The 26292-nt window shown below is 45.5% G+C and overlaps 2 protein-coding genes across 3 annotated transcripts; one reads left to right on the top strand and one right to left on the bottom strand.

Moving 5' to 3' along the window:
• Positions 1-5483: 5483 nt before the first annotated feature.
• LOC309534707 (uncharacterized protein) lies at positions 5484-18959 on the bottom strand (the record flags this gene model as incomplete). The annotated part of the gene is made up of 5 exons (XM_082227014.1): positions 18878-18959; positions 7262-7367; positions 6107-6318; positions 5819-5967; positions 5484-5489 (listed from the first exon to the last, which is right to left on the bottom strand). Exons 1-5 carry the CDS (start codon positions 18942-18944, stop codon positions 5484-5486), a joined length of 540 nt encoding a protein of 179 aa, XP_082083140.1. The 5' UTR covers positions 18945-18959.
• Positions 18960-19428: 469 nt separating this feature from the next.
• CCDC190 (coiled-coil domain containing 190) lies at positions 19429-25388 on the top strand. Of its 2 annotated transcripts, none has more exons than XM_082229119.1 (5): positions 19429-19768; positions 20611-20896; positions 21583-21808; positions 22618-22735; positions 23885-25388. In XM_082229119.1, the coding sequence occupies exons 3-5, from the start codon at positions 21634-21636 to the stop codon at positions 24462-24464; spliced, it is 873 nt and encodes a 290-aa protein (XP_082085245.1). In that variant the 5' UTR covers positions 19429-19768; positions 20611-20896; positions 21583-21633; the 3' UTR covers positions 24465-25388. The 2 variants fall into 2 exon arrangements, with proteins under 2 accessions (XP_082085245.1, XP_082085244.1); XM_082229118.1 differs by having other exon boundaries at positions 19431-19768; positions 20611-20677.
• Positions 25389-26292: the final 904 nt, after the last annotated feature.

Raw genomic sequence — 26292 nt, 5'->3', positions numbered from 1 at the left:
TAATCGTGGCCACAGGTCATGTTACTGAACTTTTGTGAGCTCACTGGTCAGGATCCAAACCTTATTCCACTGAACTTCCTACATCCAGATTGGTTTCTAGCATCACTACTTGGCTTCCCTTGCTATTAAGGGACAGCGCATGGAGTGGCTTGTATTTCTAAAAATTAGTTTCACTGAAAATAGTTTTAAAGGAAAAACTATAAGAAAGACACCACTAAGCTAGAACACTCTAACATGGAGGGGAATTTTTATCACTCTAACAAGGAGGGGAATTTTTATCACACGTGGTGGACAAGCAGTTAGGTAAAAGTTTACTGGGACATGATATATAATGAGTTAAAGAAAATGTACAAAAGTACATTTGTTAAAAAACCAGAAGCTTTTTTATTGGGGATAATAGGTGAGGAAATTCTAAAGAAAGACCAAAGACTATTCAGGTGTGCAACAGTGGCAGCAAGGACTTTATTAGCTCAAAAATGGAAGCCACAGGAGACACCAACGATTCCAGAGTGGCAAGTGAAGATGATTGAATACAGTGGTAGCTCGGGTTACAGACGCTTCAGGTTACATACGCTTCAGGTTACAGACTCCACTAACCCATAAATATTACCTCGGGTTAAGAACTTTGCTTCAGGATGAGAACAGAAATCGTGTTCCGGCGGCGCAGCAACAGTAGGAGGCCCCATTTGCTAAAGTGGTGCTTCAGGTTAAGAACAGTTTCAGGTTAAGAACGTACCCCCGGAACGAATTAAGTACTTAACCTGAGGTACCACTGTATGCACAGTTGGCAAAGTTGACCAGGAAAATCCGAAACCAGCGGGATCAGGCGTTCCAAAAAGACTGCAGTAAATTTATACAATATTTGAAGGATAATTTAAGAAACTTAAGAAACTTGTAATGTTGTAATGTTGAGGTTAGGTACTTTTTACATATATATTTAAAATTTGATAGTTGGATATAAACAGGAAAAAATAGAAACGCTGTAAAATAGAAATACAGTGGATGCTCAGGTTGCAAATGTGATCCGTGCAGGAGGCACGTTCGCAACCAGCAGCATCCAGAACCCGCAGCACTGCGTCTGCGCACGCGCGGGTTGTGATTCAGTGTTTCTGCTCATGCGCGAGCGCCGAAACCCGGAAGTAACCCATTCCGGTAACTTCCAAAACCCAAAAACATGCAACCTGAACTGTCTGTAACCCGAGGTATGACTGTAAGTAAGGTAACCATGAGGTGGGAGGGAGGGAAGTCGATAGCTCTTTTGAACAAATAACAAGGCAAAAAATAATATATAATGGAAAATTCAATAATTACAATACAAAGAGCCTTACTGTGCTGGAACATCTATCATAGGTGGTCACCTTAATCAGATAAAAGCTTAGCAGCAAACTAGATTCATGAGCCAAGTGGTCACCTGTGGCTTTAGCAGACAGAGAACTGAACTAGGACTTCAACTTCACCAACACATCAGACCTCTTTTCAGCAACAGCTTGTTATTGTGGCTCAGAACTCTGTAGGAGACTCTGGCTGAGGGCCTCTGCTTACTTGCTGGTGCACAGCCAAGGAACGAGGTGTTTTAAGGTTACGGGCTTAGCACCTCTTAGACTCTTGTGCCCATGAAAAAGTTGAGAGTCCTGTGTGATCTCCAGGTTGCTGCTTCCAACTTAGCAGATGTTTGCCAGCATCACAAGGTATTGTTCTCACCCCCTGCAATTCAGGTCCTTGTTTTGCTTGTATGAATTTCAGCAATTCTCTAACTGACTGGTATTATCCAAGACTAGGTGACTCCCTCCAGCAGTTCCACATGGAACCTGGTCTCTTGCACAGAATCAGGTCAACCAGCAATTATGCCTCTAGAATCAGAGAAGTATGCAAAATTCTCCATCCCACCCAACCTATGCCATCTCATATTCCTTCGTTAAAAAGTTGGTATTTTAGTTTTGCTTTAGTTTTAGGGTTTTGTGGAAGAGCGTGGGGGCAGGAGAATGGAACTGGGCACCTCTGGACAGTCTGTGCCCAGGAGGATTTGCACTCACAGCACCATTGGGGCAGTCTTTTTAGCAGGGCTGTAACTCGCCAGAACTCTGTTCCAGCACCTCTCAGGTTGGCGCCATTGCCATTTTAAGAGAACAAGGGAGGTGTTCATGGTAAGTTCCAGAACCTCTTTTTCTAGAAAAATAGCACTGTTTACGCGATCCCATTTTCAAAAATGTTGGTGCCTGCAAAAAATTGGGAAAGTCACAGTACTTCATTTCCAATCATTGCATATCCCATAACCTTTCATACCACAAAGGTTTAAGATGGGTGGGGTTGCCCTGCTTTTCTTGCAGTACAGCCCCTCAAGAAAGCAATAATGTGGTAACATTGGGAAAGCAATGCAGAACAACTAATAAATCAGAATAAATCTACCACTTATGCACTATTATTGTGTTAATTGCATGCTGCAGAACACACCCTCAATAAAACACCAGTCTGGTGGGGCTCACTGTTCCTAATGTGGTGAAAACTATCATTTGACAGCATAATAACTACCTTATGTTCACGCAGCAGTTGAGGATAAGGGGATGTTAAACCACTGATTATTAGTAGCTTCAGCAGGCTATGTTTGTATGAAGAAATAAATGAACAAGATAGCAGGAGTTTGTGTAGTCCCATAGGAATTAACATAGGGAAATTTCAGACACTAGATACCATTCCTATATACAGTTAGATCTCTTTTGTCTTTAAAACAGTGTGGTGTAGTGGTTAAGAGCGGTAGTCATGTAATCTGGGGAACCGGGTTCGCTTCCCTGCTCCTCCACATGCAGCTGCTGGGTGACCTTGGGCCAGTCACACTTCTGTGAAGTCTCTCAGCCCCACTCACCTCACAGAGTGTTTGTTGTGGGGGAGGAAGGGAAAGGATATCAAATCCAAACTCCTCCTCCTCCTCCTCTTCTTCTTCTTCTTCTTCTTCTTCTTCTTCTTCTGCCTCCGTTAAACTGGAGTTCTCACCAATTAAATCTGATTTTTCATACTATATTTTCACTGGGTTTTATCTCAGCACAGTACCAGATTAGCAAAGTACCTTTTAGCAAAATCTTAACAAGAACTGAAACAAGTTCTTCCTCTCAAAGGGCATGACTTCACCTGAAGAATCCTGGCAACAATAGTTTCCTCTGGGTGCTGGCAATGGCAGCTTTGTGGAGGGTTATTTGGGAGAAGTCATGCGCTTTAAATGTAAGGTGTGTTGGCAGCCTGAACGAGATTTGGAGAAAGCTTGGGGTTTTAATGTGCTAAATTAAATAAGAATGCCTGTCTTTATTAGGAAGTCAGTGAGTGTCTGCAAGCATCCTCTGGCGGGCGACCAATTCAAGGAGCTGGTGCTGCCACCACAATATAAAGCCCGGCCCAGGTTTGCATTCAACTTCTGAGTCTCTGTGTAAGTACAGTGGTACCTCAGGTTACAGACGCTTCAGGTTACAGACTCTGCTAACCCAGAAATAGTGCTTCAGGTTAAGAACTTTGCTTCACAATGAGAACAGAAATCGTGCTCCAGCAGCAGGAGGCCCCATTAGCTAAAGTGGTGCTTCAGGTTAAGAACAATTTCAGGTTAAGAATGGACCTCCAGAACGAATTAAGTACTGAAACCCGAGGTACCACTGCATATCTTTCAGTGGGTTAAGCGGTTTTATTCCATTTATTTAGAAAAGATCTCGAAAAGATCCCCTTGCAAACACCCCCCCCTTTTCAGCACGGCGGGGGCACCAAGGGAAAGCACTTCTGGCCTTGACTACGACTGCTGTTTCTCACTTCATAGTTCAAAACAACCCCTCTCCACACCCTGTAGTAATCTGTCCAGTATTACGTTAAAATATCCCCCAAGCTCTACATCTGATTCTTGGCTATTAAAAACTGGTTGAAACCATTTTATTTCATTCACAAAAGAAAAGCTGACATGGGATTCTGATCAAGGTTTATAGACAATGGGTGAGACATTTATTGATCCTTTTTGTAAGTTATGATTTGTCTACTTTAGTGTATTATTTATATATACAGTCATACCTCGGGTTAAATATGCTTCAGGTTGAGCGTTTTCAGGTTCCATTCCACGGCGACCCAGAAGTAACAGAACGGGTTACCTCCAGGTTTCGCCGCTCACACATGCGCAGATGCTCTAAATGACGTCATGCGCATCTTCAGAAGCAGCAAATCGTGACCTGCAGACGTGAGTTGTGTTCTGCTCAGGATGCGAACGGGGCTCCGGAACGGTAATCAAGAAGGGGTTGGGGTGGGAAGCAGGTTTGAATATGAAACTGGTGGGTGGCTGTCATGAGTTCAGATCCATTTCATAGAATCATAGAATCCTAGAGTTGGAAGGGAGCCAAGGGTCATCTAGTCCAACCCCCTGCAACGCAGGAATTTCAGCAACAGCATCCATGACAGATGGCTATCCAGCCTCTGGTTAGAAACCTCCAAGGAAGGAGAGTCCACCACCTTCCAAGGGAGTCTGTTCGACTACCAAACCGCTCTTAGTGTCAGAAAGGTTTTCATTAATGTTTAGTCGGAATCTCCTTTCTTTGAACTTGAAGCCATCTGTTTGAGTCCTCCCATCCAGAGCAGGATAAAACAAGCATCCTTCCTCTTCCATGTGACAGGCCTTAAAATAGCTGAAGATCTCCTCTCAGTCTCCTCTTTTCCAGGCTGAACATACCCAGCTCCTTCAAGCATTCATCGTAAGGCTTCGTTTCCAGACCCTCGATCATCTTGGTCACCCTCCTGTGCACATGGTCCAGCTTGTCAGCATCCTTCTTAAACTGTGGTGCCCAGAATTGGACACAGTATTCCAAGTGTGGTCTGACCAAGGCAGAATCGAGTGGGACTATTACCTCCCTTGATCTGGACACTAGACTTCTGCTGAGGCAGCCTAGAATAGTGTTAGCTTTCTTTTGCTGCTGCATCACGCTGTTGACTCCTGTTAAGCTTTTGGTCCACCAAGACCCACCTGTACTGCTAGAAAGCCAGGTGTCCCCCATCCCATCTTAGTGAATCTGGTTCTTGCAGAACCTGACATGACTCCCTATTGAAATTCATTTTGTTCGCTTGCGCCCAGTGCTCCAATCTGTTCATGTCATTTAGAATTCAGTTTCTGTCTTCTGCAACAAGAGCTACCCCTCCCAGTTGGGTGTCATCTGCCAATTGGATGAGCATCCCCTCAATTCCATCATCCAAGTCATTGATAAAGCCATTGAACAACAAGGGGCCCAGGACAGAACCTGGCAGCACCCCTCTAGTCACTTTTCCCCAGGAGGATGAGCGGCCATTCATGGCCATTCATATCCAATAAACCATTTCCATTCTTTTATAAACAGTGGGTTATCTTGCTTTCTTTTTTTTATGGTAAGTTTCGCCATTTTGGCATATTTCATAAGTTTTTGTAGCCATTCTTCTTTCGCTGGGACGTATTCTTCTTCTTTCCATTTTTGGGCAAGTAACTTTCTTGCCCATCCTCACAACTGTTGGGAAAAAGAACCCCCAGGGATAAAAGCATGATCAAAGACTAGCATATTTGTATTACAAACTTTATTTGAATCTGTTATGTACTGAAGTTCTCACCCTGGGCCAGCAGGGGGATACTGTAGATAGTTTTCACTCAGGTCCACATATGCAAATAAGGGATCAAAAGTGACGTTCAGTGATTGGATACTTACAGAAAATGGTTACTGTTGCTTTCTAGTGGAGCTCTATATAAGCAGACTGGCTGAACCCTTCAGTTCAGTTCTGTTCTGGCCTCTGAATAAACAAGAGCTGTTTGAAGAATCGCTGTGTCATCTGATATGTTCACCCACAACTTAACAGAATCCATACAAAAATGATTTCTATATTTCTTTATATTTCTATTTATATATTTGGAATTGTGGGGAGGGGGGAACTGGGCGTGGGAGGGGGGGGTAAGAGCTCCGCTCGAGCTGCTGGTCTCACTGCTGCCGTTGCCTGGAAGAGAAAAGAAGAGAAAGGATTCTTAATATTTTAATTGATTCTTATGCTGATAACCCATCTTTCTGCACCCTCCGCCCCACTGCCAGATTTTCTCTGGCCTCTCTGTTCCTGAGGAAGAAAGATCAACACTCACCATCCACGTTGGTATTGGTGGACTCCATCCCCTGGTCGCATGGTCTCACAAAAATCGATCTTATCTTCACCTTCTCCTCCTTCCCGTCCTTTGTGATGTTTACCTCCTCCTTCCACTCATCTCCTTTCTCGGCCTGGCAGACCAGGGGATGTATCTTGGGCAACCGGCAGCAGGAGACCAGCAGCCTGCGGAGCCACCTCAGACTTCGGAACCTAGGGGAGAAGAGGAAACAATGAGGAAATGGGTTCTAGAGATCTCTGTGCTGGATTTGGGGCACCTGGCAGCTAAACCTCCCCTACATTTCAGAAAGAAGGAGAAATCCTACTTACACTTGAGACGAAGAGAGTCTCTGAAATCTCACTCGCAGCATTTTTCTCCTCTCTCCTTCACTAGCTATCCTCAAATGGTTGCTCTTCCCAAAGTGCTCAGCCAAGTCACTCAGCAGGGGGACGTGTCACAATGGAGGACATGACCCCCTTACTTTAGCTATCTTGCTTAATAACAAGGGGCATTGTTCCCCTTCACAGTCACTTTTCAAACACAGTGGTACCTCAGGTTACATATGCTTCAAGTTACATACGCTTCAGGTTACAGACTCCGCTAACCCAGAAATAGTGCTTCAGGTTAAGAACTTTGCTTCAGGATGAGAACAGAAATTGAGCTCCGGCTGCGCGGCAGCAGCAGGAGGCCCCATTAGCCAAAGTGGTGCTTCAGGTTAAGAACAGTTTCAGGTTAAGAACTTTGCTTCAGAACGAATTAAGTACTAAACCCGAGGTACCACTGTATACTGATCAGCCTGAAGGTCTAATTCCAGCCCAACCTCCCCAAATCTGTGCCTTCCGGATTTTTGGGGGACTACCTCACCCATCAGCCCCCCTTAGCCTGCCCTGACTAGTTGAGTGGGCAGGAAAAATGGCAGTTGTAGCTCAGAAGACCTGGAGGAGAGCAGGCTGAGAAAGGCTTCACAAAATGAGCTTTTCCGTGTTGTCCTTTCCCCTTCTGACTCCTTCTTGTGATGGCATCTTGGAGCCGCAACCTCTCCTGTCTCCACACTTGGCACAGTCCTGCCAAGTCGCATGTCTAAGTCTCCTCTTCTTCCTTTATCTTCTTCCTGTGCTTTTAACAGCATAGCGTAGATCTCCTGTTTTAGTTTACCTTATTAAAAATCTCTCCGTTTTTTGGTCTCCTGCTTTGCTGATGCCCCAGTCATGTGCCAGCCTGCCAGTTGGGTAGTCCAGCACTGGGAAGGAGAAATGCTTTGCTGGCAAAAAAGAGAGATGAAGCTTTACCTTTAACAAGAACAATACAAAGCTGACCTGGAAAGGACAGGGCAGTCGTGGGTTCCAGGCGTCTCCAGGCGGCCCTTCTGCAAACTGACATCCTTTGTGCTTTAAAGATTAGGTGAGAACACAGTGCCACCTTGTGGTGGGCACATGGCACTGTTTTATTTATAAACTATATTTGCACCAGGGACGCGGGTGGCGCTGTGGGCTAAAGCCTCAGCGCCTAGGGCTTGCCGATCGAAAGGTCGGCGGTTCGAATCCCCGCGGCGGGGTGCGCTCCCGCTGCTCGGTCCCAGCGCCTGCCCACCTAGCAGTTCGAAAGCACCCCCGGGGGCAAGTAGATAAATAGGTACCGCTTACCAGCGGGAAGGTAAACGGCATTCCGTGTGCGGCTCTGGCTCGCCAGAGCAGCGTTGTCACGCTGGCCACGTGACCCGGAAGTGTCTTCGGACAGCGCTGGCCCCCGGCCAATAGATGTGAGATGGGCGCACAAACCCCAGAGTCTGTCAAGACTGGCCCGTTCGGGCAGGGGTACCTTTACCTTTACCTTTATATTTGCACCAAAGGGACAGAACATATTCAGTGTCCATGGTTGCCACTTCCAGTCTAAATTGGAATGGGTTGTTGCCTCTACAGTGATGCTGCTCTCTGGCAGAATCCGAGACCAGGGAGAAGAGTTGGTGAAAGAAGACTGGAAGAAATTTAAAGACTACTTACAGAAACATTGTAAAATTAATGAATGTTAGAAGGATGTTGGATAGAAATTAAACGGTTTCCAGCTGTAATGCTTTAAGAGATATGAAAAAAAAGAGGTTTCACAAATGGGTAAAAGTTTAATGGTAAGGATTTGCTGAACTAACAAATCGAACTGGAATACAAAGAAGGGAGGTATGAGGAGGTCCGAGGAAATAAGTGTATGGAAGTTATGTTATTGAAAATTAATGTGTGTTTTTAACTGTTTTTTATTTTGTATGTTTATTTTTCTTTTTTATTGTTATATCTTAAAAACTTTTAATAAATATATTTTTTTTAAAAAAATACAGTGATGCTGCTCTGCCCCCAGAGAGAAGCGTGCTGCATAGAAGCGGACACTTTTTTACTTTGTCGCTTTAATACTTTTCTAGCAAGGCATCTCCAAACCATAATTCCTAAGAGCTGTAGATTTCTTTCTGTTTAAAGGAAGGTTTCTAGCCCTCATGGATGTGAAGAATTATTTGAAAATATGCCAGACAAAAGACCCCAACATGGAGGCACCAGCATTATTGTTATTTATTAAATGTATATACTGCTTTTCCACCCAAATGAGTCCAGGGTGGCAAACAACAAGAGCTAAAACAGTAAGACCATTAAAGGTAAAGGTAAAGGGACCCCTGACTGTTAGGTCCAGTCGTGACCGACTCTGGGGTTGCGGCGCTCATCTCGCTTTATTGGCCGAGGGAGCCGGTGTACAGCTTCCGGGTCATGTGGCCAGCATGACTAAGCCGCTTCGGGTGAATCAGAGTAGCGCACGGAAATGCCATTTACCTTCCCGCCGGAGAAGTACCTATTTATCTACTTGCACTTTGACGTGCTTTCGAACTGCTAGGTGGGCAGGTGCTGGGACCGAGCAACGGGAGTTCACCCCGTCGCGGGGATTCAAATCGCCAACCTTCTGATCAGCAAGTCCTAGGCTCTGTGGTTTAACCCACAGCGCCACCTGCGTCCCTAGTAAGACCATTAGAAACAGTTTAAAAACATTTTAAAACCAGTTCCAGTACAGAGGCAAACTGGGAAAGTTCTCCACTTAAAAGGCTTGGGCTTCACAGTGGGTGCCATGAAGGCAACAGAGAGGGCACCTGACTAATATTCAAGGAGAGGGGATTCCAAAGGGCACCAGCCATGATGCTAGGGGCCTGATTCCTATACAGTGGTACCTCGGGTTACAAACACTTCGGGTTAAAAACTCCGCTAACCCGGAAGTAGTACCTCAGTTAAGAACTTTCATAGAATCATAGAATGATAGAGTTGGAAGAGACCACAAGGGCCATCGAGTCCAACCCCCTGCCAAGCAGGAAACACCATCAGAGCACTCCTGACATATGGTTGTCAAGCCTCTGCTTAAAGACCTCCAAAGTAGGAGACTCCACCACACTCCTTGGCAGCAAATTCCACTGTTGAACTTTGCTTCAGGATGAGAACAGAAATCGCGTGGCAGCGGGAGGTCCCATTAGTTAAAGTGTCACCTCAGGTTAAGAACGGTTTCAGGTTAAGAACGGACCTCCAGCTGGGCAAAAGAGTTCATAACCCGAAGTACCACTGTATTGTCCAGAATGGGACTACCTGAGAAGATGCTACGGAGGGGTGAGACAATCTTTCGGGTGTGATAGGAATTTTATGGTTTTAGATATATAGTAATGTTCATAACTGCACATACATAGATCAGTACAGGAAGGCCAACCTGGAACCATTTTGATTCCTAAACTGACCAAATCCTTTCTCTGCAAGGTTAAAAATGGAAAAGCCTCCCCATTGTCTCTTCCTTTAATCTGTGTTTGAATAAGGTGTGAGCCTGTGACCTGGCCCAGGAAATAAGTATTTTAGCATTACAAAAGAATGGCCAGGCTCCCCAGAAAATCCAATCAAGTAACCTGCTAGACAGGAGATAAACAAGGAGAAGAGAAAAACAACATTTAAATTTCTGTGATGTAGGTGGGATGTATCTGAGGGGTGGTCTTAGGTTACACCCCTTCTGTGATGTATGCATAATGTTTCTGGGGGTGGTCCTGATCTAGAGAAGGGGAATTTCAAAAGTCTTTATAAGGCCTTGCAGGCCATTGTTCTGGGTCCTCTTCCTCTCCTGCGTGTGAGGGGAGCACCCTGTTGCAACAGATCAATAAAGATCAAGCTTACTAGCTGCTTTGCTTCTCACTATTCTCTGGTTGCCCTCTGTTATTTTCTCCTACCAATAGGGAACCTATGTAAGGACTCTATATGGGCTCTTGGATACCCCATAAGGGAAAAGGGCATCTTTTTATTTACAACAGGGTCACCTGGTCCCAAGCTGCACATGAGGTTTTATACACCAAATCCAAACCCTTGAACTTAGCATGGTAGCTAATTGGCCTCCCATGCCCAATATGTTATGTTTATCAGAAGGGGAATAGTAGTTACCTCAGCCAGAAGGGCATCCCCTGCGGGAAGAAGCAGCTCAGCCCGCCCAGCCTGTCTCAGCACTCCAGAGCCTGTGAGACCTCCAGGTTTGGCACTGGGACCTGGTCGACGAAGCTTCTGTGGGTGGTGGGTGCTCATCGTCCCCTCCAGACACAGGAGACAGTCAGAAATCAGAGAAAGAGTGATCTCACGCTCAGGGATAGCGGACTGCCCTCCAGGTGCTACCGAACCACAACTCCCATCAGCCCCAGCCAGAACAGCCAATGATCAAGGATGCTGGGAGCTGTAGTCCATCAACAACTGGCGAGCACCACAAGGACTAGCCCTTATCTAGATCCACCATTTCCTGGTTCACTCTGGGAAACCATTTTTAAATGCCTCCTGGGGTGGAACTGAGAGCTATCCATAGAAAGCAGCGGCCTAGCTGTAGCACCCTGCTTGTGGTTAACGCTTAGCTGGAATGAAATATTCAACGCAGCAACAGAGAAATTAAAAAAATAATTTATTTGTCAGACAAATAAATAAGAGGCACAGTGGTATATGGTTACCAAGCTCTGGCCTGGCCTCCTGCCATTATGGCCAGCACTTATATTCCCTTAATCCAGCCCCCTTTGCTCCTCCTGTGGCTGCCTCTGTTCAATCAGCCTGGTTGGATTTCCTATTGGCTGATTGCTATAATTAATTCTAAGAGATACACCCATATCCTCCTGTCCTTATATGGAACACAAAGAGCTATATATTGTTACATCTATAAATGACAAATAAGTAGTAATATATCTTACATGTGTCTCTTGCCTTCCTTGCCCTCCAAAACAGATGGTTAATAATTTTTATCTTAAACATATGTCAAGGATCTTGAGTTTCACATCAACATTGAAAGATCTCCTTCATTTGAAGGTTTCTAAACAAATATCTGACAACTAATATATCAGGGCTGCTTGAATGGCGTCTCTTATCTGACAAGGGGGGCTAGACTGGTGACTGACTTAATTACCACTCTTACAACTATATGAAATAAGAATCTAGCATTTCTTAATAATTACATTTAAGACAATATATTTAATACATAACATAGGTAGCCTTTTAAAAGGATAAACTTCCTCAAAGTAAAAAGGAAGAAACAGTTTACAGCCTCAAAATAAAATAGGAGAAAAAAGCCTCTTCCCCTTTTCACACTCTCCCCCCTTCTCCAGCCAGCTGCTTTTCCCATGTGCCCTTGGCCTTTTGTCCTGTGGCTCAAGTTTAATGGTTTTATTTACTATTTACCCATTCCTAATTATGTTTGGTCTCTGCCCTTTTTATAACATGTAGGGTCAGTGTCCGTTCTCAGTCTGTAATTTCAGCTTTTACGACTTTGAGAATTGTTTTCTGCTATCAATCAAGGGGCCCCTTGTCTGGGAGGAAAACATTACCAAGGTTCTGTGAGCTGCTGGTCTTCTGCCTGGCATGAAACTTTTGAAAATCTAAGCCCATTTAATTTTAGGAACCTGATCAAGATATAAGCCAATATAAGCCTTGATTAAAAATGCAGTCTATATTCAGATGCCACATTCCCCCCTTTCAAGCTCAAGGACCTTGCTACCAAGCGTCCTTGATAGCTTGATCTTCATCATATTCCTGAGTTAAAGCTCTGTATAGGGCCATGATATGAGGTAGAGTTTCATTCGAAATTATCTTGCTAATTGTACTTCTAAAACATGAAATGATACATGGCATCATACATAAAACCATCACTACTACTGTCAAGAAAAACAAGCAAGACAATAGTATCCCTTTTAGGTAACCAATTGGTGAGCCATCCCATATCCCATCCTTCCCATGTTTGTACTGGGACATGTGCTATACTCTCCTTCTTTGTGGCCAACACACGGATTGCCTCACCATTATCTGAAATGTTAAAGCAACAGGCATTCCCTGTCAAGTTCAAGACTCCACATAGGCCTCCCTGCTTGGCAAGTACATAATCCATTCCCATTTACAGCTGCAAAATGGCGGCTCTACTTTCATCCAGCTGTTATGCAATAAGTCTCAAACTCTGGGCCGTTACATTGGTTACAAGTTCCACTACTGCTTGCAATCGAATTATTCTCTTTAGATTATAAATAGGATCCCGTGCCCCTTGTATGAGCTCACCAGGATTCCAGGAGGCAGGATCATAATAGGCTATAATGCGCTCTGGTGGCCAATCATCAGTACCGCTCCAACTTTGGGTACTTCCTCCTGCTATATGAGAAATATCAGCGTTTCTTCACGTTCGCTTAGCTGAACTAGTGGGCATAATCCACATTGGTGGTAACACCCATCCCAGGAAACAAGTCCCACTCCATTTGGAAGGGAGTTTCTTGTATGCCCATTCTCCACATATCCACCACAACCATCGGGTCTGAGGGTTTTGGTATGTGGAGTGCATAAGGCGAAATATCAAAAGAGGTAGAGAGTTCACAGTGCAGTATGTTAGATTGCCTTTTTCTGTCACAGTTATGTTCCATACCACTTTCCATGCATGAATAAAAGAAGGTGCACAGGGCAAGGTATTCCGAGTTCGATAGGTAGTACCGTGTGCCCAGGTATTCTTAATATTATCCCAAGTATAGTGACAATGAGAAGAGCCTATCATGGTAGAATCAGCTGCATCTGATGATTTATGTACACAGAATTCCCCTTGTACAGGTATAACTCGTAATGGTTTAGTTGAGTTCCATCCGGGGAAATTCTGTACTTCTGTTTGGTGTGGCATTTCGCTTACCCTACCAATGGCATTTAATGGTATTGGTAATAAGGGCATACCTCCCTCTGAATCATCTGGCCCAAGAGAGCAAACAAGGCAATTGGTCCTATTTGCAACATTGGCTACCATTTCAGCTAAGCCTACCCACATATTGTGGTCATAGCGGAATCCATATTTAGCAAATTTAGTCAGATTCAAGGACCCTTCCCCTTCCCAAGGGATCAGGATTAATAATAAAATCATGTTGATGTCTAGCATATGCATTCCTTTCACAAAAGATTACCTTATTGTGATAGCATAAAACTATTAGTCCCAATATAATTCCCCCAGTGACAGAAATGGGAAACCACCAAGACCAAAACATATATCCCAAGGATCCCCAATGTGTAATATCTCTGATAATTGTTCCACAAGGGGGCAGTCAATCAATTGTATAAGAGAATCTTTCCGCTCACAGTCGCTGGTTCAGGCGCTCCTCAAGCTTCAGGCGTGCGCAGGTCAGCCAGCTTCCAGTGTTGTGGCTGCAGCAGGCCGGTCGTCTAATGTTGCCCGTGACCTAGCCCGTTCCCCGTAGGGCTAGATACAGGGGTTTTTGGAGAAAGTCAGTTTTAAAGGATTAGAGGGGTCACCTTTGCATGTCCAACTGCCTTCGGACTTCTTCAAACGGGAGTGATGAATCCAGGGGGGTCACCTCAGCTACCTTCACCGCTGTTGGAGTAGAGAGCAAGACGGTGTAAGGTCCACGCCACTTAGGTGCAAGTGGATCTCGTTTCCACTCTTTCACCCATATGCTATGCCAGCCTGGAGCTGATGAATCGGCACGGCAATGCTGCACGGCGTGCGCTCGAGGGCCCACCTGTTAAGATAAAAAACAAACAAACAAACACGGGAGAGAGACAAAAACACGGGAGAGAGATTGCACTTGTCCCTGTGTCGCATGGTCTCCTATTTGTTTGAGGTCAGTTGGAATATCCTGAACAAAGGAGGGCAGCCTCCCATACAGGAGCTCAAAAGGTGACAACTTAAGTCTTTTTGTGGGTGTGCACCGAACACGAAACAGTGTTATGGGTAACACGTCTACCCTCCTGAGACTTTAGACATATTAGTGGGCTTCTGGCATGCCCTGCAGATACCTTGCACAAGCATCTGGCAGTAGGTGGTAAGCCTGGCCAGGTGAATTGCATTGTTTGGATCCCAATTAGGATCTTCCAAGGGAAAGTTGTCCTGGAGATGACGGTCAATATTATAAATATTTCCCACTCTGGCCTGCTCACGCAAATATATCTGTGCCTTTTCAATTATGTCTCTCCTTTCCTCAGTGGTGAAGAGAGTATTCAGGAGCTGGCGACAATCTGTCCAAGTAGGACTATGAGTATTTACTATTGAAGTCACCAAGTCCATCATAGCCCGAGGTTTTTCTGAGAAAGATGGGGTGTTTTCCAATTCATCAGATCCGTAGTTGTGAATGGAATGTACTGGAGGATCGAAGTTCGAGGTGGCCGTGGTCCGGGTTGCCCATTAACCAGCACAGGCTCCTCAAGTGCATCAAATACCCTTCTAAGAGGGGCTACTACGTGACCTTTCTCTTCGCTTTGCTCTAGGGGCCTCAAATCATAGGGGATGGTATCTGTCCCAAGGCGTTCTTTTAGCAGCTTTATACGCCTGGCTGTATTGCTTGCTGACCAATAAAGGTCTCCCTGTAACTTCTGTAATAATTCTCTAGGACTTGGATGTACAGGGGTTTGGGGTGGGCAATCAGTTATTCCACTAAAAGAGACTGTAGATGGAGTTCTACTGGGACTCACAGGTGGAATAACCACTTCTGCTTGGGCTTTATTATAGGACTCCAATGCCTCCTGAAGATATTTATCATAATCTATCAAGGAATCAAGTTCTGTGACTCCACCCCCATTATTCGTTCCACTTTCTTGCCTTGGGGTTACAACTGGTGGAGGGTTTGAATTAGGCTCCCTTCGATGTGGAGCATAGGGTGGAGATAGAAGCACCTCTTCCTCTGGTCCCTCAAAAATGGGTTTGAGTTTATTTGGCAAGATTCCTTTCCTAGCTTCGGCTTTTACAGCCAATAATTTGCATCGTTGGACTTTGCATTCCCTTATCCATGGAGGATTTTTATTTAATGTGCTCAGCCAGGAATCTATATATGAAAATTGTTCTGGGCACCCTCCAGTTTCTTTGGCGATGTTAGGCCAAAGTTTGCTTACTAAATTTATATCAAAGGTTCCTTGAGATGGCCATCCAGTATTTTGTTTCGGCCACTCTAATTCACATAACGTTCTCAGGCGTTCTGGCGTCATTTTGACTCCATATGCCCCTGAGAAGGCTTTCTTAAAATTATTTAACATACATTCAAAAGGTGTATTTCCCCCCTTTGAACCCCCAACTCCCATTGTATGGCCCTGTGAAGTATCCACTCAGTCACTCACACACACACCTTACTGGGAAACGAAGTAGTACTCACTCCACACTTAGGTCAGCTACACATTGTACTTTCTCACACATGCAATGCGCCAGATACTTCAACCATACTCTACCTCCCAATCTTCCCTTTTCCCTACACCAGATCACCATCTGATGTACCCAGCCACCTAGCGTACTCAGTTCCCCTTTACTGAGACGCAGAAGTTTGATCAGGACTTCTCTTCCTCCCAATTAATTGGAGGGCCAAAACCCCTTAGTGCACTTACCCTTAGCTGGTTCCCTGTTTATTTCTCTGGTTCCCCCCCGGTCCGTCGCCGTCAGTGGGCAGGGTATCAGACAGACGAGACTGCTGCGTTCCCCTGGAAAAAATTTTTCCAGTGCGCGCTGGGTAGGCAATCAGTTGTCTTCTCTCTTGTACCCCGTCCAGTAAGGCGAAGGGGCTGCGTTCCAGCAGACCACTTATCCGAGTCGCAGGCACCATAAAATGTAGCACCCTGCTTGTGGTTAACGCTTAGCTGGAATGAAATATTCAACGCAGCAACAGAGAAATTAAAAAAATAATTTATTTGTCAGACAAATAAATAAGAGGCACAGTGGTATATGGTTACCAAGCTCTGGCCTGGCCTCCTGCCATTATGGCCAGCACTTATATTCCCTTAATCCAGCCCCCTTTGCTCCTCCTGTGGCTGCCTCTGTTCAATCAGCCTGGTTGGATTTCCTATTGGCTGATTACTATAATTAATTCTAAGAGATACACCCATATCCTCCTGTCCTTATATGGAACACAAAGAGCTATATATTGTTACATCTATAAATGACAAATAAGTAGTAATATATCTTACATGTGTCTCTTGCCTTCCTTGCCCTCCAAAACAGATGGTTAATAATTTTTATCTTAAACATATGTCAAGGATCTTGAGTTTCACATCAACATTGAAAGATCTCCTTCATTTGAAGGTTTCTAAACAAATATCTGACAACTAATATATCAGGGCTGCTTGAATGGCGTCTCTTATCTGACAAGGGGGGCTAGACTGGTGACTGACTTAATTACCACTCTTACAACTATATGAAATAAGAATCTAGCATTTCTTAATAATTACATTTAAGACAATATATTTAATACATAACATAGGTAGCCTTTTAAAAGGATAAACTTCCTCAAAGTAAAAAGGAAGAAACAGTTTACAGCCTCAAAATAAAATAGGAGAAAAAAGCCTCTTCCCCTTTTCACACTCTCCCCCCTTCTCCAGCCAGCTGCTTTTCCCATGTGCCCTTGGCCTTTTGTCCTGTGGCTCAAGTTTAATGGTTTTATTTACTATTTACCCATTCCTAATTATGTTTGGTCTCTGCCCTTTTTATAACATGTAGGGTCAGTGTCCGTTCTCAGTCTGTAATTTCAGCTTTTACGACTTTGAGAATTGTTTTCTGCTATCAATCAAGGGGCCCCTTGTCTGGGAGGAAAACATTACCAAGGTTCTGTGAGCTGCTGGTCTTCTGCCTGGCATGAAACTTTTGAAAATCTAAGCCCATTTAATTTTAGGAACCTGATCAAGATATAAGCCAATATAAGCCTTGATTAAAAATGCAGTCTATATTCAGATGCCACATAGCCAAAGATTTCAGTGTAGCTGCCTGTCTGGACGCCCCACAAACAAATGGAAGCAGTAAACAGAGGAAGTCCTGCTCTTTCTAAGTCAGCTCATATTTCACATAAAAACATTGCTTTTCATCACATACAGACATGGGCATAGCCGGGGTTTTTGTTACGGAGGGCAGACTTTTGTTGGGGGGGGGGAGAACCTAAGATTTATATTGATTTTTATTGATTTAAGGCTGCGCCCATGCAGGCAGGAGCCTTGTGCTTTGTTCAGTCGCATGCAGATGGGTTGCACTTTTAAATGTGCAAGAAAGAACTCATGAAAATATCCCTCCCCCAACAGCAAGACCGCATTTAGAAAGTGTAGGGACCTTGTCTCTGCTGCTGTTTTTGTTTTGCTTTTTGCCAGCAGTGGGGGGAGACACTTCCCAGTTGCACATGCAGTAAAATCTTTGATTTCCCCATTAATTTCTATGGACAGGTCTCATGTTTCCTCAGTGAGATGGGGAAAGCCTACTGATATCAGAAACTTGTGAGGCTTGTCTTTCTGTAGCTCTGCATCTTCATGCATGGAACATAGTAGACGGCACCACAGCAGCCCTTGCCTGCCTGCCTGCCCCTCCTCTCTCTATGCGCTCACAAAATCACCTGAAATACATTAGGTCTCTAAGACTGGATTTGGGTTCAGGCCCTGGTCTGGCCCCACAGCATCATGGAGGGATGTACGCCCAGCACTCCCAGCACGTCATCCAACTATTGCTGAGGAAGATAATGCCCCAGTAAATGTCTCTGTATGTTAGCGGTAATTTGCCAATTGGAACCTGCTACCATTTCCTCCCGTAATGTCAGAGACCTTCCAGTGCCAGCCCAAATGATGCCCCCCCCCCTCACACCACCTCAGACATCAATTCCTGTCTTCATTTGTTACACACGCACACTTTATTGTGCTGCATGAAGCTGTTCACTTCAGAGCTGGCTCTGGAACCGTGTCCTTGCAGCACTCTGAGATTTCTCTTAATCTCTGGAGGGGACCAGGGAAAGCAGGTCTGGGAGCCAACAAGTCTCTTGGTTTCTTGTTGCTAGGCTTTCCTAACACAATAGCTATCTTTGGGCTGACGTTCTTAATTACCTTTGGCTTGCTTGTGGGCTTAGACTGAAGATTTGCTTGCTAACTAGGCTCCAAATGAATTCTCCAGAATAAATCAAGTCCCTAAGGGTTCCTTGGAACTCCCTCTTGGAGTCTCTGATGGTGGGGAAAGTTTTCAAGTAATGTGATTTTGGCAGGGGAGTGGGGTTAATCCTTTGAGTAAGATTACCTTGTGTGCATGATGTTTTGTTTGTATGTATGTATACTTGCATGTTTGTCTGCGTTTGCGCAGATTGCTGTGTCAATTTAGTTGCCAGTAGTCACTGTACTTTGCATGCAATAGATTGTGGGGTAGGAATTTTTGTAGGAGAAAAAGCTATAGAGTCGCTTGCAAAAGCCTCCAGGTATCAAGATTTCTGGCTTTTTCACAGCTTCAAAATAAAATGAGATAATAATTAGTGTTGGGGGCAGGTGACACACTTACCAAAGCATGCTATTTTTAGCCTTTTACAAAGCTGAAAAATAGCAGGCAATGGCAGAGCTCCTCTCATTCTTGCAGATTTTGCTCAGTCTTGCAAACCTTTTTTCTTTTTAGTTTTTTGTTCTCGCCTGGAGCATCAAAACAGACACCTGTAATGGGAAGAGAGCCCAGAAGGGAGCTCACCTGTGCATGCTGCTTTGTAAAGGAAGAGAGCTAGGGGAGAGCATTTCCAAGGGAGGAATATCTCTGAAAGGGTAATCAGTTATCTCCCTGCAACACAGTTCTCTCTCCCCCAAGGCCCCACAACAAGGAAAATCTCCCCTCCATTGTATGGGGAGAAGATATTGTCAGAACAGCCCAGGCTGACATATCACTACTTTAGTGCTTTACTTTATGTATTATGTTTTCCTCTAAGAAAATAAATGTGTGCTGCTTTGTATCGACTGCAAAGACCCTTCCTGAGTGATGATTCCACATCACATGTCTGTTTCTTATTTGCAGAGCAGTTTCACGGGGGCTGCTCCCCTGAGTCAAGGAGCTGCCCTGTTCTTTGCCTCCGCCTACTAGGCAACAAGCCAAATCCATGTAGTAGAGCCGGCAGCAGCGGAGTTTTCACGCAGCACTGGCAGCATGCGGCTCTCACTTGCCCTGCAAGCAGCCTCCATTGTGGGAAGATTTGGGTCTACTGTTCAGGATTTCAGGAGCTTTCTGGATTCCCCACCGCCATGCGTTCCTTGGGGAAGAGCAAGCAAAAGACAGAAACAGAAATTTATTGCTGGCTTTTAACATGATCAGCCTTTCTTTGCTCTGTGGATTGTGCCTGGAATTCCGCAACTAGCCTCAGGGTCCCTGTCATCCTGAGCAAAAGAGAATCACAGGACGAATCCTTCAACTGTAAGTGCTGCTGCTGTTCTCCAGCATTTCTTCTCTTGTGTGTTGGCAGGGGCCCTTGCAGGGTGTGTGCCAAGGCCAGGGGGCCAAGGAGGACAGGGCTTCATAGCTGTGTGGGCCATTACGGTATTTGCAGCTTGCCATTGCAGGGATTAGAAATTTTCCTCTTTGATAGGAGCATTAAAGGAACAGGAAGAAACACTGTTCTCCTGAGAGAAACCCAAGAAACCTAATGTTGCACCATCTTTCTTTGGATGCAAAGAGGACTTTGGGTGGCTTAGTTTTACACTGGCACAGGTCAGCTGGCCTGATCCACTTTCCCTGCTCCACTGCAGCCAGGCCACTCGCCTCTTCCTTAACCAATCCCAGAGTTCTTCATCTCAACCCTCCCCCGTTCCTATGCGACTCACACAACAGACATTGCACATCTTCTGGGACGGAATAGTGGCATTTTTGAAATTCTGTACAGCAATGCCCCTGGGCAGCTGAAGGAATAACGTAGCCAAGAGTCAAGGCATAGTCTAGCATCCACTACTGGATCTCTTTCTAGCGTTCACAACCCATGAAAAGCTTCAGGACTCTGCTCCTTTACACTGGAGGCATAGGAGTGAATAACTTAAGGAAGTTATAGGTGTAGCAAGTTCTGCACTGTTTACTCACGCATTAAAAGGGGTATGTCAACAGCAAGATTTACTTTTTAGCCTTCCAGAACAGAGTTCACCTAATGTGTTAACTATGGCTTAGGTAACAGCCCTTCTCATAGCAACACCATCTGCGTAACACAACAAACGGAGGCCCCCTGTTAAGGGTTTGGCAATTCCAGGATTGTTCCCTTTCTCTTTCAGATCTTTGGGAGCGCCTGACCCCACGCGGCCCAGTTCACAGCCTGATTCTCTGCATGTTTTTTCAGAAGTAAGTCCCACTGAGGAAAACCCGGTTGCCGTCTGCCCAGCTTCAGCAGTACCACGCAGATTTTCCCAGGGAGAGCGCCAGCTCCAAATAAACACACACTTGGACACAGAGCTTTAAAGCCCAGCCCTCACCTTTCCATAGAAATACAGCCCAAGAGGAAGTCTGGATGAGCCCCGAGTGTGGACAGAATCACAGGAGATCCCTGAGACCACTCCGAATGTGAGCCTAGACCTGTTCAGATTAATGTTGCTTGTTCTGCTGTAATGAGGCAACTTCTGATGGGATCCAAATTTTTAAACAAGATTTGGGCACCCCACAAATAGAGGCATCTCCCCACTTATGTCGGGGTTACGTTCTGGGCCCCTGCACACATAAGTGAAATTGTGTAAAGTGGGGAGCACCCTCTAACAAGCCTTTAAATGTCTGTTTTCTCCTGCTCTCCAGCGCTCTCTCTCCACAACGCTCTCTTTAACTAGAGTTGAAGTTTCGGGACTGGCTGCAGAAAAGTGGCTGCTGCTGCACTACCCTGCTCATCAGCTCCTAGGTGGGGAGGCTGAGGAGCCTAAACAAAGCCCCACTGTGCCTCTGGTCTCTTTGGGACTTCCTCTGCCCTCACTGACGGAGACTCTCCAGCTCTCCCACAAATTCCTGGTACGATTCTATTTATTTAATTATTTCCCGGCACCACAAATATATGCAGTCATGTGCAAGTAGAATGCACATAAGTGGGCTATTCTTGTACAAAAATAATGTCTCAGTAGTGGAGGATAAATTTGCCTGACATGTTTAATCGCAACATTCATAAATTCTATGCAAATGCTGGGCTGTTAATTGGACAGCTGGGAGATATGCAGCTATCTTGAGGGAAAGAGGATGTGGGGCTGACCTTGCTAAATCTTTTTCAGATTCTCCAGGGGTGCCAGGAAGCCTTTCTCTCTCTGGGACTAAAGACAGACATGGCAGGTGGGGAGACCTCCAGGCGCTGGGAGGCCGAGAGGCAGGATGGCAAGAGGGCAGAGGCCAGGCTCATCCGCGGACTGCAGCATTTAGAAGAAGCCCGCCTCTCCTATTTGAATTCAATGATGAAGGAGCAGCGGAGACTCCAGCAGGAGCTCATGAGAATGCAGAAGAGTGAGGAGCTGTTTCCTTCTTCTTTCACCTAATGCAACGGCAAAGTCACTTTTTGAAAGCAGGAATTCTGCAGTTGGAATTAATTTGGTGCAGAATTTGACCCCTGCCACCAAGATTACCCTTGGAAGGCCACAGATGCCCTGATCCAGGAAGGGAAGAAGCAGGCTTTCATGTGTGCCAATGGGGTTGCATATTCTTCCACTGAATTGGCTGGGTGCATCTTTTGGATGTAGAGTGGAGATGGCATCTTTGCCCATCTGAGACTGCCCATTCTATGCAAGTTGTTCCCCATGACTTAGAACATCAATCAATATGGTCCTAATGACCTAATCAGACCCTCGTCATAGGGCACACTGGTTGCAGTTCAGTGCCAGAAAATGACCCCCATCCTCCTTGGTAAACAGCCTTTCCCCACCCTTCTTTGACTCAGATGCAGCCCAGTTGATGAAAGAATCTTCCTTTCAGGGTGAAAAGCAATTTGGGGAAGCCATTTTGAGTAGACAAACATCAAGACAGGATTAATTCTGTCCCATTCTGTTCCTTTGTTGAAATTGACAGCCTCCTCCCAGCTGTTCTTCAGTTAAAACAATCACAAATCATTCATGCATCTCCTGTGTAGAGCAGGGGCAGCCAATGTGGGGCACCCCACATGTTTTGAGTTACAACCCCTATAACCCTATCCAGCAGCCCACAGAATCTGGATGGTACCATGTTGACAATGCTTGATCTAGATTGACTCCAAAGTCCCTGTTTGGGGACTTTTAATGCAGGGAGGATCCTGATAACCAGCCTGCTCCTTTTCTCCCAAGGTCGCTCCAAGCAGAAGCTTTCAGTGGGCCCTGGACACAGAAGCATAAAACTGGCTCTTCCACTCCTGTCGCCACAGGCAGGACGGGATTACAGCAAATTCCAAGATGAGGCACAGCGGTAAGGGTGTCTGTCAGGAGAACTTCACATCTGGGCTCCTAAAATGCCATGCATGTGTCTAAGGAATGGAAATCCAAGTTTTATTCTCATTTCATGAGCATTGCATCTGCCGCCCATTTTCCTCTTCCATTTCAGCAGCCTTGTTTTACCACAGAATGTCTCCCCATTTCACGGCACCATACTAGCCCTTCCTTTCCATATCTCTATCAAATGACTGCCTCCTGACAGACATGCTCCCTCTCAGCTTTGCTAGAGAGCAGCTTCAGCCTCCAGCCAGTTAGCCATGGTGCAAAGGCGAGAGAGAAGTCAGTCAGGGGAATGGAAAGAGGCGGCATGTTTTTGGAGGGGTGCATCAGTCAAAAACGCTTATGACGGGTGCAAAGAAGGACTGGAGAAGGGGGTGGCTTGAGTCCCAGCAGAGCGACCTGGAGGGCTGCACCTGGTCCCTGAGTCTGATATTTGCTATCCATGCACACTGAACAAACTACAGTTCCCAGGATTCCCACGGGTTGCCATTTTCTGGTTTGCCTCAGGCAGGGAAATGTATTGGGCTGTCTCTGGTTCTCCTCCTCTCCTCCCATGTGTACCCCCTGAATCTGTTCTAAATCTCTGGAACAGATTTGGTAACAGTGCAGGATATGTGCAGAGTGGGGAAAGTCCTGTTGTGCCAGCAATAATCCTTGTGTGAGCACAATTAGTTAACTGACTACCACCTGAACTGTCTCTGACTGTGGAGACAGAACAAAGCCTTCAAAACCTCGACTGGAAGTGTAAATGGAGGATGGAGGCAGAGTCACTGCGTAATCTTTGCCTCATGCAAAGTAGCAGCAGCCTCCTCCCTATTCCACATTGTCACAGCAAACTATGAACACTGAACAAGAAGCAGCAGCCAAATCTTGGCATTCTCGTGAGGGCACTTGCCTGATAACATGTTCGCAAACACATTCACTCTTTCCACTTCAAAAAAGATATGAGGAAACACTCCAATTTAGGGTTAGACCTGCCAATTAGAGGCTGCACTTTGCCCTCAGAAGCCCATGGACTTCCAGGCCACTGAGGCGGTTGCAGTTTCTTTATACTCCGTGCAGTGGGGAACTGAAACCTCCCTGCTTAGGCCAGGGCTGTGTGACTCTCCCTCTTTTCTTCTAGATCCAAGAGGAAAACAGTGGCCAAGGCAGGAGGCTTTCCGGGGACAAGCCAGCCTTCCTTGTATCTACAGAAGCCTGATGGTGATGTCGCAAGAAATGAAGAGGACAGAAAAGGGCACTTGCCCCCCTTGAATGTCACAGACCCAAACACCACTGCTGACAGGGACATCGTCACCCTACAGGACTCCATCGCCAAGCAGCTGTGCATCTCCTCAGAGGCTGGGGAGGGAGAGGAAGCAGATGGAACCGAGGGCCAAGGGGAAGGGCCTGCAGAGAAGGAGAGCAGAGCTGCTGCTGGGGCCAAGGGCACAAAGCTCGTGACTCTCCCAGGGCAGCGAAGGCCTTCCCTTGGGCCTGAGAGGCTGATCATGGATCCAGAGGCCTATGCAGCAGATGGACGCCTCAGGACCATGTATGCCAGGCCAGATTTCCTAAAGTCTTATGCGGAAGCTAGGAAAGCCCGCTACATTCGCCACAAGAACGCTCCTGCCTGGGAAAAGGAACTGAGTCTCCAGGAGATATTTGGACACAAAAAGGCCATGCAGCGTTCACCACAGGGGCAGGCTATGATGAAACCATAGCCCTGAGTGCACGGGGAAAGGATGCCATGACCCTCCAAAATCATGGCACTCAAGATCACCATCAGCTCAAAGCGGGCTTCCACACCCTGAAATAGCACACCAAGCCAGTTGTTCCCAAGACTCTTCCATATGAAACCATGGGCTTTGGACTTGGGCGGGGTGTTCTCAGCATGCTGATGGCACATAACTCTGTTTTTCTGCAACATATGAATCAGCTGCACAAGTTCTTGGTCAGTTTGGTTGGGTGAAGGTGGAAAGTTTCTTGAAACTGCATTCTGATCTGTTTTGCAGGTTCATGTGCTCAGGAGGAGCCCAGCACCTTCTTTATACACCTTTAGGCGCAAGGCGAAAACATTCCTCTTCAAGCTGGCCTTTGGCTTACAACATCCTATATCCTCTTAAATATGTTTCTGGCGGTGGGGAAGGGGCTTTGTTTTGTTTTGCTCTTTTTTATTGTGTATTTTGTGTTTTTATCTTGCATTTTTATGCTGCGAATCCCGTGAGAGCTACAAATGGAGGGCAGGTTTGTAGTCTGGGAGTGTTGAAGGCCCACATGCCTGCAGTGGCTCGTTCTTTCCAGGACTGGGACAACTTGGCCACAGAGGTGCATGCCTTGGTAACTTCCAAGACTAGACTACTGCCATGGCACTCTAGGTTGGGCTGCCCTTAAGGCCAGTTCAGAAGCTGCAGCTAGTGCAAAGTGCAGCAGGTAATTGCTTTGCAGGGTGTGACCCATCGTCAACATGTCACTACTGTGGAAGGAACTGCACTGGATGCCTATATGCTACTGGACCAGGCGGCTCAAGGTTTTACTTTCAGATTTTACTGAAGCTTTTTCATAATACAGTAAGATAAAAGAGTCCTGTATCAGGAAGTTTTTAATGTTTAATATTTTATTATGTTTTATATATGCTGTAAGCCACCCAGAGTCAGATGGGCAGGGTATAAGTACTATTATTATTATTATTATTATTATTATTATTATTATTATTCTAAAAAAAAAACAAAAAGAGAGAAAGAAAACAGAGAAAGAGAAAAGAAAATGCAGAGTGTCCCTCAAAGGTAGCTCTTAACCCTACAGCTTTCCTTTTTTCTCCCAGCTTCCCACCCTGAGAGATCTTCCCCTCCCTGCGTCCTTCACTCAGTGTCCATCACCTTCATGTGTGTGTCATCCTTGCAGCCCAATGACGACCGAGAGCAGAGGACACCCAAAGGAAAAGGGGGGGGGAGGGAAACGGGAAATTAAAGGGGGGGGAGAAATAAAAATAAAAAGGACTTCTGATGTTCCATTTGTCAGTTACAGGCAGCAACCATTTTGCATGTGGGTTCTGCCCTCTTCCGGGTCCAAAAGGACCCGCACAACAGCAGTTGTGTTTCAAGTGGAAACACACAAAATGATTGCTGCCTTTACATAAAAGAAATTACTCAAAACATTCACTCTAGGATGACATCCAACTATTCTACTTCCTGTTAAGCAATATTTTCACAATGATCAGACCCAAATGTCTCAAATTTGTTCATTTTCTTTTCACACTCAAAATCCAAAAGGGGTTCTCTAATTATTATTATTAATAAATGTCAGCAATGGTTTTTCTCTAATCAAACATATCAATTTTACCTCAAATAACTTCAAAAATCATTCCTCTATATTGAATGCAAGTGGAGAAAAGATCCAAATGAATGCAACCGAACACTGGTAAGAGCTCATTATGGAGCCTCCCTAGTGGCAGGGAAGACAGCAAAATAGCCTCCATGGCATCCTCATCATGTCGTCCGGCAGAACTTTTTCAGACTGGACAGGGCCTTTTACAGGCTGGCCCAGAGGAGG

This window comes from Podarcis vaucheri, assembly GCF_965113315.1.
Source record: "Podarcis vaucheri genome assembly, chromosome: 6".
NCBI lineage: Eukaryota > Metazoa > Chordata > Lepidosauria > Squamata > Lacertidae > Podarcis > Podarcis vaucheri.
This window is presented reverse-complemented; position numbering and strand designations above follow the sequence as displayed.

Coding starts and splice junctions, on each gene's coding strand:
- CCDC190 (XM_082229119.1), top strand. CDS start 21,634: ATGGCAGGTGGGGAGACCTCCAGGCGCTGGGAGGCCGAGAGGCAGGAT. Junction 21,809..22,617: donor GCTCATGAGAATGCAGAAGA/GTGAGGAGCTGT, acceptor TTTTCTCCCAAG/GTCGCTCCAAGCAGAAGCTT. Junction 22,736..23,884: donor TTCCAAGATGAGGCACAGCG/GTAAGGGTGTCT, acceptor CTTTTCTTCTAG/ATCCAAGAGGAAAACAGTGG.